The sequence below is a fragment of the Dendrobium catenatum genome, unplaced genomic scaffold (genome assembly GCF_001605985.2).
Source record: "Dendrobium catenatum unplaced genomic scaffold, ASM160598v2 original_scaffold_144855, whole genome shotgun sequence".
NCBI classification, from domain to species: domain Eukaryota; kingdom Viridiplantae; phylum Streptophyta; class Magnoliopsida; order Asparagales; family Orchidaceae; genus Dendrobium; species Dendrobium catenatum.
Genome location: NW_021463285.1, coordinates 140777 through 156128, shown reverse-complemented (window position 1 = coordinate 156128; position 15352 = coordinate 140777). Strand labels below are relative to the sequence as shown.

General features: G+C 35.1%; 1 protein-coding gene across 5 annotated transcripts; it reads left to right on the top strand.

Moving 5' to 3' along the window:
• The first annotated feature begins 207 nt into the window (after positions 1-207).
• LOC110113206 (protein WVD2-like 7) lies at positions 208-15011 on the top strand. Of its 5 annotated transcripts, none has more exons than XM_020845674.2 (10): positions 208-402; positions 2285-2444; positions 3125-3793; positions 6310-6675; positions 7302-7363; positions 7454-7543; positions 7698-7791; positions 14192-14284; positions 14623-14717; positions 14794-15011. In XM_020845674.2, exons 2-10 carry the CDS (start codon positions 2385-2387, stop codon positions 14816-14818), a joined length of 1554 nt encoding a protein of 517 aa, XP_020701333.1. In that variant the 5' UTR covers positions 208-402; positions 2285-2384; the 3' UTR covers positions 14819-15011. The 5 variants fall into 5 exon arrangements, with proteins under 5 accessions (XP_020701333.1, XP_020701332.1, XP_020701331.1 ...); XM_020845673.2 differs by having other exon boundaries at positions 2279-2444; XM_020845672.2 differs by having other exon boundaries at positions 2250-2444.
• The last annotated feature ends 341 nt before the right edge of the window (positions 15012-15352 follow it).

The window sequence follows — 15352 nt, the reverse complement described above, 5'->3', positions numbered from 1 at the left end:
ATGGATTAAATTAATTAAAGTTAGTCAACTTAATTTAAAATATCAATAATCACAGTCTTGCCACGCGTCTTATTTGGGCTGTTATTTTTCTTGTGAGTGGCTTCTTCCATCGGCCTTCTATCTCCATCAGATCTATTTTTCTTTTGTTCTTTGTATTTTAGCCCTCCATTCTCGAATTTCTCTGTCACAACGGCTGCTGTCCCTCTTAAGCCGAAACTACCAGCGAGAAACACAGAGAGAGAGAGAGAGAGAGAGAGAGAGAGAGAGAGACGGCTCTTCTTCCTTGAGCTATAGGGGAAATGTGGAGTTGCAGCTTTTCTTTTCTTCTGAGGACTGCGCCTTCCAACTTCTGATGCTCTTCTTCTTTTACTTTTCTCTTCTGGGGATTCGTCGGAGCATAAGGTACGCGCTTGGATTTTAACACAATTTTACGTTTAGACTGTAAGAACTCTGATGAAGAAATTATTCTCAGATCAAGTTAATTTTATTTTTTTCCTGGTTTTGGATCTGAAACATGAGAAATAAGATCCGGGGGCTTGGGCTTTTCATTTTCTTTGACCTTATTCGGTGTACTTAGAAAGTTGACTATGTAAGATTTGAACTAAATTCTTACTTTTTGGTCTTAGCCTGTGATTTTGGGATGTGATATAAAGATCATAGTGGAGGGAAAAGAATTCTGATTTGACCTAGTTTATTTTGGTTTAAATTAATTAGAAAGAAAGCGGCAAGAGGTTTGATATGGGGAATCCAGAAATCTTTGTCAAAGCCTCGCTTTTATTTTTCTTTGCTAGTTTATTATCCGTCGGCGTTTCTCTTTTGTGAAGTCTTCAACTCATGGGCCCTGCTTCTCGGCTTGCTGTGTAAAGTACCAGAACTCACCATTGATCATGAGCTCAAATTTCTTTTAAAATAAAGAAAGTTCATCTTTCTTCCCCATCACCACTTCTCCGAGCAACGGTGGGGATTACTTTTTTCTTTTGAGCTTATCTGTTGGAACTGTGACGTCTACAGTGAAATGGCAAGGTGGGTCCTTTACCCTTTTGCTTCTTTCAGTTATCTGTTTCTTGGAACAAGCAAAGAGGTTCTTTGCCTTTGTCTTTTTTCCATTCGGCTCAATACTTTTTACTCACTTTTCTTCTGGTGATCGGATGAGGGTTTTTTAAAAGAAAAAACGAGCAGTAGAGTGGTGGGTGTGGTTGGAGGCATTCTTAATAGTATGAAAAGGTGGATCTTTCCGCTAGATGAGGGATGGGATATATGCCTCGCCGGCTCATGACTTCAGAAGCACATGGCCACCCTTGGGAAGCTGAGGGCATGTGGCGTGCTGCAGTAGCACATATATTTAATCATCTGTCAATTTTCACATGCATAAGCAGCTGGCATGTGCTTTGTGTCTTGAGAATGTTTGTGTATGGGGAGAGATTATTCTGTGACACCGGACACAACTTATTGGCCAAAGACCAATCAGGTGCAACCACATCATCCAGTACTGAGCAGTACTGACCTTGGTAACGAGCAATACCGAGCTCGGTACTGAGTAGTACCGAGCCGCGGCACCGAGTAGGGGGTGACGTGGCGCATTTTCATTGGGCTCTAGACGGCGTTCAGTGTCTGCACAAATAATTCATCGTGTATGGGATGGCCTTTAATGGGGTTGATCTGCAAGGCTTCGGAGGAAATTGGTCTGCGATTTAATGTTGAGGTCCTATGGTTATTAGGCCCTTGCTTGGCATTAAAATTGTTGTTGCATTCCCATTTGATTGTTTTTTTTTTGTGGAGGATAGGCTGAAGTCATAGCTTTTGCTGTTATTTTGGGTTCAGGTTTAATCTTTGGCTGTTTGGTTAGTTGAGATTCAATGCAACAAAAGGTTGAAATATTTGGTTGTATAAATTGTTAGGTTTTTTCCATGTGTTGAGAGCCTGTTCCAAGTGTATATTTATGAACAAGAGGGCTTAGTCAACGAAAAAATTGCAGAGCTGTTATTTTGAAAAAATTACAATTTTTTGTGTTATATTAATTTTATCAGAAATTGTTTTCTTTTTCTGTTTTGAAATGGGATGTATTTATTTTAAATTTACATCTCATGGTTATCTACCTTATTTTTTTCTCCGGTTCAATAGTACTGCAGCAATACTTAGGCATTTAAACAGTACTGCAGCAATACTCAGACATTTCAACTTTCTAAAATTAGAGTTTCATTTTAGGTTGAAATGTGGTATCATTGTTGTTTCTGTTTTCTTCCTTGAAGCTTTTCAAATGGTTCAGAAGTTGATGTAGTGACAGGTGTTCTTTTTGCCTCTCTTACTTACGGAATTTAGGGAGATAGCATGATGGCTTTAGGAAGTCAAATTGCCATGGATCACTAGGAACTGTTTCATACAAAATGGCTAGTGATGTTCAGAAAACTTATTTTGAATGGAAGCATGAGCAAGAAGATTCTCAGGTATCTTTCTCTTTCATTACTTCTATTTATTACATCTAATTCATTGCTTGTTCTCCAAGTGATTGCACAAGGGGATTTCAAGAATCTTATTTCTCACAAGCAACAATAAGGATTGATTCCTCCAACCATTCGTTTTTTCTTTGTTTGTCTTTTGTCTATCACGGAACATCTTCCTTGGGGGGTGGGGCAGGCATACTTGGGGGGGGGGGGGGGGCATACTTTTCCGGAGATACATGTAACAATGCTTCGCTTTATGATTCAATTACAAAGCACAATTTGATCCTTTTAAGTTTTTTGCAAAATTATTAAAATTAATTTTATTAACTTGCTTAGGTCACAGCGCGGGGGGGGGGCATAAATTTCCGAAAATCCATGTAATAATGCTTCACTTTATGATTCAATTACAAAGCAGAATTTGATCCTTTTAAGTTTTCTGCAAAATTATTAAAATTAATTTTGCTAACTTGCCTAGGTCACAGCTGCATTCATTCGGGAATTAAGAAGGGGTTGGGGTGGTGGGGAGAGCTTTTATGTGAATAGAGTGTTCTTCCTATTGCTTTTGACATCCTATTGAAGCAGATTTACTCATCATTTTTACTTGGGGGGTTGCCTTGACATTTTTTCCTTAACTTGCTATTTTTCTAGTTAACTTGACATTGTTGCATTTGTTTCTGCGATAGGGTCCTTCTATTTCCCAAATGTTGGATCATGGCTCAATATCTTTTGGAAAATTTGCATTGGAGACATTGTCATGGGAGAAAAGATCCGTTTTTACTCACAATGAACGCCAGGAAGAGCTCGAAAAATTCAAATCTCCTGGTTTGGTGGCCAAAAAAAAGGCCTACTTTGAGGAATATTACAAAAAGGTTCGGGCTTTGAAGGCCATGCAGAACCAGCAAACTGTGCTCTTGTTGGAATATGGTGCTGATGGTAGCATCTCCAGCCAAACTGGGGATGAAGATGAACCGCCATTTCCAAGCACAATTCCCAATGAAATGCCCGAAAGTATTAGCGAAGCCCCATTGGAAGACCTTACTGCTGAAATAACCTTTGAGCAGGAATGCAGTACTGCTTTTGAGCATGAATATGTGGCATCTCGATCCGTTGACGTTGCTACAGCCAAAGAAATTATTGAACCACATAGTGGTCACTGTGAAGTCAAGAATGAAGAAAATTATAATAATTTCATCCAAGTGCAAATTTCTTCCCCCCTAGTATGTTCGACTGATCCTACAGTTTCAAATGTTGTAGAAGCAAATTTTGTACCAGTTGACAATCCTGTGCTGGAGAAAAATAAGCTGATTGTCCGTAAGCCTAAAGATGGCTTTACATCAGTTCCAATGTCAAAGGTACATGTATTTTGAAACTCCTAGATGTTTCTGTGATGAATAATTGATTTATGATTTTGATAGCATTTCTTTTTCTTGACTAATGTTGATGTGAAACGTACAGGCAAGGTGAGTTGCTTTAGGAAATTTGCATGCTTAATATTTCGAGAACAATAATAAATAAAGCTCATGCCGATTTAAACGCTAAGATAAATCAATAAAACGATAAAACAAGCTTAGGCTAAATCACATGTATAGGAGTTAAGATCGTAAAACAATCAATTAATCTAACATTGCGTATGTGGTTGGGTTTCAACGAAAATCCCTAAACTAACAATGAGTTTAGTCACTAAGAGATTCCCCTCACTCAACTCTTCTAACTTCTAGGCATTAGTGGAGAGAATGGCAAGAACCTTCCTGAATCACTTCTAAACCACACTTGAGTAGCGACTAAGAGATTAAAAGATTTGGAGAAGAGTTTACCCAAATAATCGGAATATACAAAGTTCCGGTGGCTGTAGGGAGGCTTGGAAGGAAGTAGGTGGCATCCATGAACCTTCTTGAAGGCGTGGTCAACAATCTGAAACGTCCAGACAGCGTTTGAAGACCTTCCAATTGGCTGGACAACAAGAAACAGGTGCAGATTTTCCCTGGACAGCAAACTGCACTGTTGGAAATAACTTGGACAGCTCCTATGTGGTCTTGGGTACTTTGCACCCTAGCATATGGCCTTTTTTGATATAGATCAGCAGGTTCCTTTTGCTGGAAACAAAAGACTGGCATCAATAATCTCAGGAGAGCATGGAGAAATCGTGGGAAAATGATTGGGAATGGCGGCTGGAGGTGGGATAGGCTTGGGAAGGGGAATTGGGAAGGCTGTTGGGAGGATTCAATGGATTAGGGAGGGAAGAAGTGCGGCAGGTGTTGGAGAGAGGGAACAAAATTCTGAAACTCTCGTTCAGATTTTGTTTAAGAGAGCATTGGGGACTTTCAAATTTGAAATTTGAATTTTAGGAGGATTAGGAGAGAAGTTGATTGAGGATCTTAATTAATTGTTTCCTGATTGGATACCAATTAATTAGACTTGGTGGGAAACTTTAATTTGAAATTCAAATTAATTCCAAATGATGACTTGGTTGGGGCGGCATCCAAGGGAGGTTTAATGGGGACTTAATGAGGGTCTAGGTGGCGAATTGGGGAGAGAAAGGGGCTGGAGAGGAGGCCGGCCACATAGGATGAAGTTTGAGGTGTTTTCATTTAATGCGTGGGCCCGGGGATGATTTAATTGAGGATTGCCATTAAATTTGAAATTGATTTCAGATTTTAATGGGATTATGGGGTTTCCTAACGTACGTTATTAATAGGGAAAGTTTTCGAATTCAAATTTGAATTTGAATCTAAGTGAATAACTTTCCAAATTAATGAGGACACAAATTAGGGAAGTAATTAAGGATGATTTTGAAATTCAAAATTATTGGGTGGTGGATTGATGGCCGGCGGCTTGTAGGGCTTGGGGAGGCCGGCGGGGGAGGGTGATTGGGGTTGTTGGTGGACGGGTGAGGGAAAGGCCGGCGGCACAAGGGGAGGTGATCGGGTGGGGAAGTCGGGTTTTGGGGTGAGGGAAAGGTGATGGGGTTTTGTTGACCGGCGGGTAATGGCTAGGAGGAGATGGAAGTGAAGGGAAGAAAAAGAAGAAAATAACTTTGGAGCCGCGAACCTTGGAATCAACCAAGATTGACGGGTATTGCTCTCACCCACTAAGGGTCACTCCTTTTAAGAACTCACCAAGAGATCATGTAAGAAAGTAGAAAAATTTTCATTCATCAAAATTATCCACCAAGATTGACGGGTATTGCTCTCACCCACTAAGGGTCACTCCTCTCAGGAACTCACCAAGAGATCATGTACGAAAGTGGAAAAATTTTCATTCATCAAAATTATCATCTCAAATTACAAGAGTGCTAGCCAATAAATATGCCTCATGAAAAGAAAATAAACAAAGACTAAAACACCCTTTGGGCTACAACACCACATGACCACCCCTAGAGGTAAAATGAGAAAAACATAAATATAAAATAAATTAGTACATAAGACACATCAAAAAATAAAATAAACTCTAGATCATAGCCGTTCATCTTCCGATGTCCTCATCAAATGTTCTTCCAATTTCATTCCTTTTGATATTAAAATAGAATTAATTCTTGTTTTATATTGCTAGGATTTTAAAGAAAAAATCTATTTAAACTCTTTAAAGATGATTGTTTCATAAACCATCAAGGCTATAAGGATTCTGCTAGAAGGAATTTTATATTTTATATTTTCTGAAGGATCATAAAGAGTGCATTACAAAGCTTTTACACAAGGAACATTCAAATCATGCATTTTTTATTGTTCAGTTTTTTTGGAAATGCAGAATATATCAATTTACCTGTTAAAGCATAAATTTTTTAGCATTTGGAGAACTTTAGCAAACAATATTGTCATTTCAAGAAATTCTCTGTGCATTTGGCGATAACCTAAACTGCATTCTTTTTCAGGGAAATGTTACTTCAGCTAGGCACCTTTCAAAATCTGTCAACAAATCATTACCAGAAAGGATTAAGTCATCACTGGGCTCAAAACAACTGCATAATATTATTGACAAGGCAGAAGTGGATATGCCTTTGAGCAAGAAGACTTCTAACAAAGTCAGAAGCTACAATAAGTCTTCCTTTGTTCCTTCTCATCGATCACCCACAGAAGTACAAAATAAAGTTGCTATTCCAAGACCAAACCCTCTCTCCAAAGAAAGAAAAGGAGTCATTCCTAACAACAGCAGTGAACTTGTTCTAAGATCACGGTCAAAAGTTTCAAATAGTTCAACATCAAGGAAATTTAATCCTAAGGGAAATTTAAGAGTACAGGTAAACTAGCTTTCATTTTTCTTCTCACAAGGAACTCGTGTATAAGATCAGTCTCTGATATCTCTAATGGTTCAGCAGGGAATTGAAGCCTAAGTTTCATTTTCTTCTTTTTTTTGGTTTGTGTATTTTTTTTTTGTGTTAACTCGACCCCACAGTGGGATAAAGGCTTGATGTTAATGTATTTTGCCCATTGTAGTTTTGTTCTTATTGTTCCATAAGATTTATTTTTAGGTCGCTTCTAATTCTTTTTAAGACATGCCCCATGGATATTTCACTTTCCTGTTGTAGGATAATGTTTGCTGTGGACAAATGATGGATTAAACATTCTTTCTGTTTAAATTAAAAATACTCTTTAAAATCATATATAAATTAGAAATAGGCAATTTTTTTTTTAACTAGTTGCTTTGTAATTTTTAGATCTAGTAGCTTAGACATTCAGAAAGAATTTCGTGTAACAAAAATAATAATAATAGCAAGCCTTTATCCCACTACGTGGAAAAAATGTCATCCATTTGGAAATAACATTTCTCTTGGACTATAATTACCCCTCTCTACCTAAATTCTTTTAATGAATGAAATATTAGATTTTGCATTGATTTTTAGTAAAGATTTGAATCTCCTTGCAGGGAGAATCAAGGGAGACGGCTACACAGAATACTATTAAAAGCAGAGCACTACAGAGTAAAAGGTTAATTATGTTATCTTCTTTTTCCGTCTTTTGGAATGTTAAGCTATTTTCTTGAAAGGCTTAATTACTCTATTTTATTTAAACTAACAGTGTGGGCCATGAAGAATTCAAAAAGAGCTTGGACAGCAGGTGCGGCAGCACTGTCAAAGGAAGAGCTGCAACTGAACAACTGAGAACAAGGTAGAACTCTTATTTAAGTATAATAAGCTTGTTTTAGATCACAAATGTCTTTCAGTGACAAGCACTCTGATTTTAATCTTTTTGCTTAAAAAGTATTTTATTGGCCTTCTTCTTAATGTTGATTTGAAATTTTTGTTTTTGATTATGCATTCAGGTCTATCAATCTTCCTTCCAGAAATATTCATGACACTAATAGGGTTATCAGTTATCAATCTGGAAGTTTATCAGGCGGAGATAACATCAAAAAGGTAAAATTTCATAGTGTAGATGTCAGAACAAAAACTCTTTCCCCAAACCATCATCCAGCTACACTCCAATTAAAGCATCCAGGCATTCTTAGTAATCCCAAGGTTTTTTTTTTTTAATATATAAGTATTACCACATTAGGTATCTTTTATAATATGATTTCTAATCTAGTAAGTGTTGAGCGGCTTACCGATCAGTTGGTCAATTCTTTGAGTTAAAGCCATAACCATTTTGATGTTTGCAATAGCTATAGTCTATTTTTTATCAAGTTGGTTATATTTTTAAAACCATTGAGGTGAAGGCCTAAGGTGTTGCACTGGCCACTGAGGTTGGCCTTGTTTGCTAATCTGGTAGTGTCAAGCTTTGTGGCTCTCATGGTAGACTTTTCATGATGAGGTTAGGTTCTTGGTTAGCTGGATTAATTAGGTTTAGCTTTATGTTGTTGATCTTGTGGTTGCTCAATCTTCTGGTAGTGGCCATACTTTTGGGTAGGCCTGCTGGATGAAGCAGGCATTCATGTTTGTTGAAATAGATGAGGCTAAGCTCCAAGGTAAGCTTTTTGGATGCATTCAAACTCTTAGCTCACGCATCAAAATGTCATCTCTGTCCCAGTCAATACTTCTTCAAAGCCAAAACCAGGTGGTAGCCTTTGCCTGAGACGGGCTAGGTTCTCCTTTGTTAGTTAAGGTTGAGCCTGATGTAGAACTATGAACAAGATGCTTTGAAACTAAATTGATGCAGGGTTTCGAATACAATGATAGGAAGGGTTAAGAGGTGAAAGAACTTGAGAAAATTTGAGCAGATCTCAGAGTAGGAAGAGAAAGTTGAAATAAACTCAATGTGTGTGAGAGAGAGAGAGAGAGAGAGAGAGAGAGAGAGTACTCACGGATGTATTTTGGTAAAATATTAATTAGTCATTTAGTTTTGTGCATTTCTTATAAATCTGAAACCTTTATTTATGGACTACATGGGCTCAGTACAATAAAGTTAATAATAAATATTAATTATTGTTCTTGTTAAAATAGAAATCTTATGCTTATAAAAAAATTGCTGCATAAGAAGTAGAATAGAAAAAAAAGAAACACGTTAAAGTGGCATCAGGTTGTCTTATTTGGAAGACAACTGTAGACCCCACTGATAAGATGGTACAACAACAACAACAACAACATCAAGCCTTTATCCCACTATGTGGGGTCGGCTACATGAATCCTTTTTCTCCATTGTGTCCTATTAAAAGTCAAATTCTCGTTTAAATCTAATAAAGAAAGGTCATTCCTAATATTTTCTAATCAAGTCTTTTTATGTCTACCCCTACCATTCTTAATACAAGTCAAATCTAATATATCTACTCTCCTAACCGGGTTATCGAAAGGCCGCCTTTTTATGTGACCAAACCATCTAAGGCGACTCTCTCTAATCTTATCTTCTACTGGAGCTACTCCAACCTTTTCACGTATATGCTCATTTCGTATCCTATCTCTAAGGGTAAAGCCACTCATCCACCTCAGTATCATCATCTCTACCACACATAACTTAGTATTATGCTTCTCTTTTAATGGCCAACATTCGGCACCATAAAGCATTGCAGGCCTCACTACATAATTATACGAATTTTTTCCTTAAGTTTGAGGGGGTTATATTTCTATCACATAACAAGCCTGATGCATTCCTCCACTTTTCAACCATCCAACTTGAATTCTGCGTGATATATCCCAATCTATTCACCATCACTCTGAACAATAGATCCAAGATATTATAAAACGTGTACTTTATAATGACTTGATGCCTAAAGTCACAATCCCTCACTAGGTCTATTACTACTAAATTACACTCCATATATTCCGTTTATATGATCTACTCGACCGAAAACCTTACACTCTAAGGTTGACTCCATAATTAGTTTACCTTACAACTCCCTCTCTAGTCTTATCAACAAGAAGAATATCATAGCAAAAAGCATACACAAGTACATCCTTTGCAAATGTCTAGTGAGAATATTCATTGACTAAAGCAAAAGATAGGGCTAAGGTGATCCTTGATGTAACCCAACCGAAATAGGAAATACTTGGTCAAACCACTTGTGTTGAACATAAGTAATAGCTCCTGCATACATATCTTTAATGATTTGATATAAGCATTATTGACTCATTTCTTTCAAGAAATCTCCAATAGCACTTCTTTGGAACTTTATCATATGCTTTTTCTAAATCAATAAACTCATATGTAGATCTCTCCTATTTTCTCTAATTTCTCCATCAAACTCTTAATAAATGTATGACTTCATAGTCCGACTACCCGGCATGAATCCAAATTGATTTTGAAGAAACATTAGTTACACGCCGCAACCTATGCTCCATAACTCGCTCCATAGTTTTAAAGTAGACACATTAATAATACCTTTATAATCGTACAATTTGTCATCACCTTTATTCTTAAAATAGGAATTAACACATCTATTCTCCACTCCTGGCTCTTTTTAGTTTTCAAAATAGTTAAAAAGTTTAGTAAGCAAGAAACTCTTCATCTCCTAAGCTTTTCAACACCTCAATTGGAATATCATCAGGTCCAACAGCCTTCACCCTTCATTTCTTTAAAGCTCTCTAACTTTCTGTTTTACTAATACCCGATAAAATAAGAATCTTTATTTTCATTTAGGGTGCTAAAGTCACTATAGTCAATCTTATTTTCACAATCTTCATTAAAAAGCTTAACAAATATCTCATCCACTTTATTGAATATCATCTTCTAAGAAAAGAATTTTTTTATCTTCATTCTTAATACACTTCACTTGAATTAAATCTTTACTATTCTATCTATTTGTTTGGCTAACTTATACATATATCTTCTCCTCAGTATTTAATCTATTATATAAAATACTAAAGCTAATGTCTTTGCATCATATATTGCTTTCTAAGAATCTTACGAGCCACTTTATATACTTTCTAATTATCAGAATTTTTAAAATTAAACTAATTTTTATAACAAACTTCTTATTTTTAATCTTTTCTTGACATTGAATTTCCACCACCAACTATTTTACTATAGGACTTTTCTTTGATACTCAAAGCACCTCTTTTACAATATTCTTAATATCCTAGACACTTTTCCCCCATAAATTGCATCCTATGCACAAGACAAAATCTTAAATCTAAAATCTTACTCTCAAAATATTTTTGTTAATATTCTTTAAATGCCACCATCTAATCCTAGAAAATGTTTTACTTTATTTTTATTTTATGCTCATTTATCTTAAAGTCCAAAACTAATAATGATGTTGGGTACATAAATTTTAACTGGAATAACTTTACACATCTTTGCAATCTAAACGATTTAATTTTTTAAAAAGAAAATAGTAAATCTGGTTGTACTATATCCATTTTTTATAAGTGATGAGATGCTCATTCTTTTCTTAAATAAGGTATTAGCAATTGAAAAATCATAAGCAACAAAAATCTAAAATGATCTTGCCACCTTCATTCGTCGTTCAAATCCATGGCCACTTTAAATGCTTTTTAAAATATGTACCTCTCTATCAACATGTCATTTAAATTCTCCAATAAAAACTCTTCTTCAAGAGGTATCTTTTGTATTAATTCTTCTAAGTCATTTCAAAATTTTAATTTAGAACTCATATCCAAACCTACTTGAGGAGCATAAGCACTTATAATATTAACAATTTTCATCAACACAATCTTTAAAGCTATAATTCTATCTCTAATCCTATTAATTTTTTATAACATTATCCTTTAAACTCTTATCTATATAACACCTACACCATTTAGTACGACTCCTACCCGAATACTGTTTAAATCCTAAACTATCAATTTCCTTAGCCTTCTCTCAACCCACTTAGTTTCCGTATGCACAAAATATTTACTTCCCATGAATCATAATATTTTATTAATTCATTATTTTCCTGTAAGGGAACCTATATTCCAAATTCCTATCCTAATTTTAGTTTCATGGACTAGCTTCTTTGCCCGCATCCGTCCTTGATGTGGGAACCCTTGCCTATTTAACACTGCACCCGGGCGTCGGTGCAGCGGCCCTTGCACACTTGTCACTGTATTCAGGTCCTTGCACACTTGTCACTGATAAGATGGTACTGATGAAGTAAAATTGATTATGTGGCCAGTCTCCATGAATACTCCCATTTGAGAGAAAACCGTCTCTATAGAGTTGAAAGGGATGCAGAATCACCATAAAAATCTCATCTTTTTTGTCAAAATGTTAGCATTAGTGATGAAGTTGGAGCTGAATCATGATTAGCTTCAGAGAACACGTTCCACTGGAATAATCTCTTACAGAAGGTGAAAGAGGGAAGTAGGTAACGAAGGAAGAAATATTTGTGTCTCACCAAAAAAACGAAAAAGGTTCCATCTTTATATACAAATTATATGTTAAGTCCAAGAACAGGAAGTAATTCAATTAACTCATGCATTGTAAATCATGCTTGATTCAGTTCACTGTATTTGTTAAACTTGTAATTCACCCTCAACCTTGCTATAATTCATTACCAGATGGCATGTTATTTGACTTTTTTGCTATAGGTAGGGAGCCATTTTAATCGAATTTAGTGTGGTTTGTCCCTATCAAAGCCCCCGTATGTAATTTTGGGTCAAATTTGGTTGTGTGATATTAATGCTTTTGACAAGGACAAGGAAATTTTTTTTTCAAACAAATGTGATAAAAGAGTATCGGATTATCTTCACAGCCAAAATTGACTCCATGTTTGCTCCAAAAGAAAATATTAAATATTATGAACAAGAAAACTATTCAGAAGGTCTTAAACATTCTAATTTTCCTCTAAGCAAATTGCATGTAATCAAACTAATGTCTACCAAAATTCAAATCTTATTAGGTTATCTTAGTATCCTCAACACGATACGGACATGAGACACATCTATTATTGAAAATATATGACATAAATATGCATTGGACATGATATTATATGTTTAATATTTTTTAAATTAAAAGATGCCTATAAATTAAACAAAAATAAATAGAATAAAATTTGGACTTGTAGTGGTGTCATTAATTTTTATTATACATTGTATAATACACATTATGATATATACATGATATCAAATAGCACAACTTAAACAAATGACAAATAAAATCGTAGCATGAAAATTAAAACTTTATATTAAAATTCTTTTATTAAGGATATTTTGTTTTGTAATAAATTTATAGAGTTATAGTTCAAGACAATTTATTTGGAGGATTCAGTTCCATTCTATTTGATTATTTAGTATTTATTTTTAGGATTTTGGGCATTTGTATCGCAAGAAGTTGTCAATCATCCCCTTGTTGGGCTTTACGTTAAGTTTAGGTGTTTAGAGGTCGATTGTTGGACTTGGAGTCGAGCTTTGGCCTTGAGAAGAGAGAGAAAGTTGGTAGACGAGTATGCGATAGTTAGCTTTGGAGCCAGTGGTTGGATGCGTAGATCCGGCAATTCCGTCTCAAACCCCAATTGAGCGTGTGAGAAAAGAAAAGTTCAGGCGGGAAAACTTGCAAAAGAAGTGTAGAATGGAAAAATGAAAAATAGAAAAAGTGAGATTTTTATAAAAAGTTAATTAAGTTTTTATGAAATGAATGCAAAGCACGCATGTTTGTTTGTTTTATTATTTATTTTAATTGAACATGTGACAGTTGTTGTTGTTGAACATGTGACAATTTTGTCCATCACGCGTCGGGCATGTGTTGATGTCCAATACTTGTCGAACAATGTATACCCCCTTAACATGAAGTGTTGGTGCAACATATGTCTGATCTTACTCAGAAACTTCCTAATTTGGAGCTGGTTTAACAAGTCAATGCTAACAACTCTGTATTCTTTGTGACTTCCCTTAGTTTGTAGTCTAAAGATTTGAACCAAAGTGAAAGAACGACCCCTTCATTCTTTCTTATTTCTGAGTGACATGTTGCGTCTTCCTACTCCATTTCACATTTTCTTAATGATCTCTTTGATTATATTAGTTGCTAGGATTCTTCTTGACAAGAGAACTCCTAATATGTTCTTACTCTTCCTGGACGCATTGTATTTATGCGTATTTCTTGATGAAATTTTGTAAGTATGTGCTCTGCAGCTCTCTCCGCCAAATGAAACATTTATTTCTTTCAATAATTATCTTTCAGATATAGCAACCATTGTTATTTCGGGTTTCTTCTTTTGTTTGAATATTAATTAAAATTTAGATATATATCCGTTCTTTGCAATAATGCTCAACTTGAATAAATTAGAAGTTTACATATAATGAAACTGATAAGTGGCATTTATATAACCATATTTTCTACCTAAAGTCATCCAAATAGGCCTAAAATAGGATAGAAAACATGCATGCGTAGTAACTCTGTGAGCATTACAATGTGGAACGTTGAATTGAATAACCTAACATGCAGGCAAATGCTTCAACAACCAGGAAATATGAGGGAAAGAGCTCCATGATTAATACTTCGAGACAGAGTGGAAACATCAAAGTTGATACTTACAAGGTTGAACTCCATTTACTTGTTTCTTTTCATCTTTTGATTGAACTCTCTCATTAGCAATAGTTGAGTTACTGTAGATATGACCTGTTTTTCACAAAGTATGGGACAATTTTTTTACTGATTTTTAAAATAACTTTTTAGTATAAAAATTACACTAAGAAAGTCGTCTCAAACGAAGCCTCAGTTAAAATGAAAAATTTCAGCTTTGGATTTGCTTTGAAATGAGTGCAGTGCAAGAGTTGATTGATTTCTTATATATTGTACTCCTATTGATGCAAATCTAATGGCTAGAAAATCAATCCCAACCAAAGTATACTGAGATTTCACCTTCATGACAAAAGCAGAAACAGATGAGCACAACAGAGAAGCAGGAAAGGCCAAATGGAGTGAGCAAATCATTCATTGGTGGACTGCCACCTGATGGGAGGAAATCCAGGTTTGCCATAGCTTCTCAAACTGCGTTCTTTCTTTTCTCTTTGATTAATCTGAGCAGTATCATGTGGATGCTACAGGAAGGAGAATCCAAGATGGAGATGATCTTCAAGCTGAGGTTGAACTAAGAACTGATGTCTAGCTCTTTTGTGCCATAGTGTATAGTATGTTTAGCTTTTATTAACAGGTACTTTTATGTTATTTGTTTGAAGTCAATTTGGAGGATTCTTGCTAAATAAATGTATTAGTAAATTATTTTTTAGTTAAGTTTAATATAATTTTATTTAGCTGCTTGAAATTTGACCGTTGGAACCAAATAAGCTTATAGGCTTTGAAATTTTATATTCAGTACTTGTAGGTTTTTTTTTTCCTCTTAAAGTTTCTTTTTTTCAAATTATTAGTCAGACTTACTTCATTATTTTTAATATTGAAAATGGTTTTTAAAAGAAAATTATTGATTTTTTTTTTAAAAAAATTTATGTGTTAAGTAAATTATTAGAATGAAGGGTTCTATGGAGTTTTGATTTTTTTTCTTTTTTATTAAAAGGAATATAAATATTTAATCAACTAAATGGTTCTTTAACAAAATTCTTTTTTTTAATACTCTTACATGTATATGTTAATTAATTGCCATCAAAA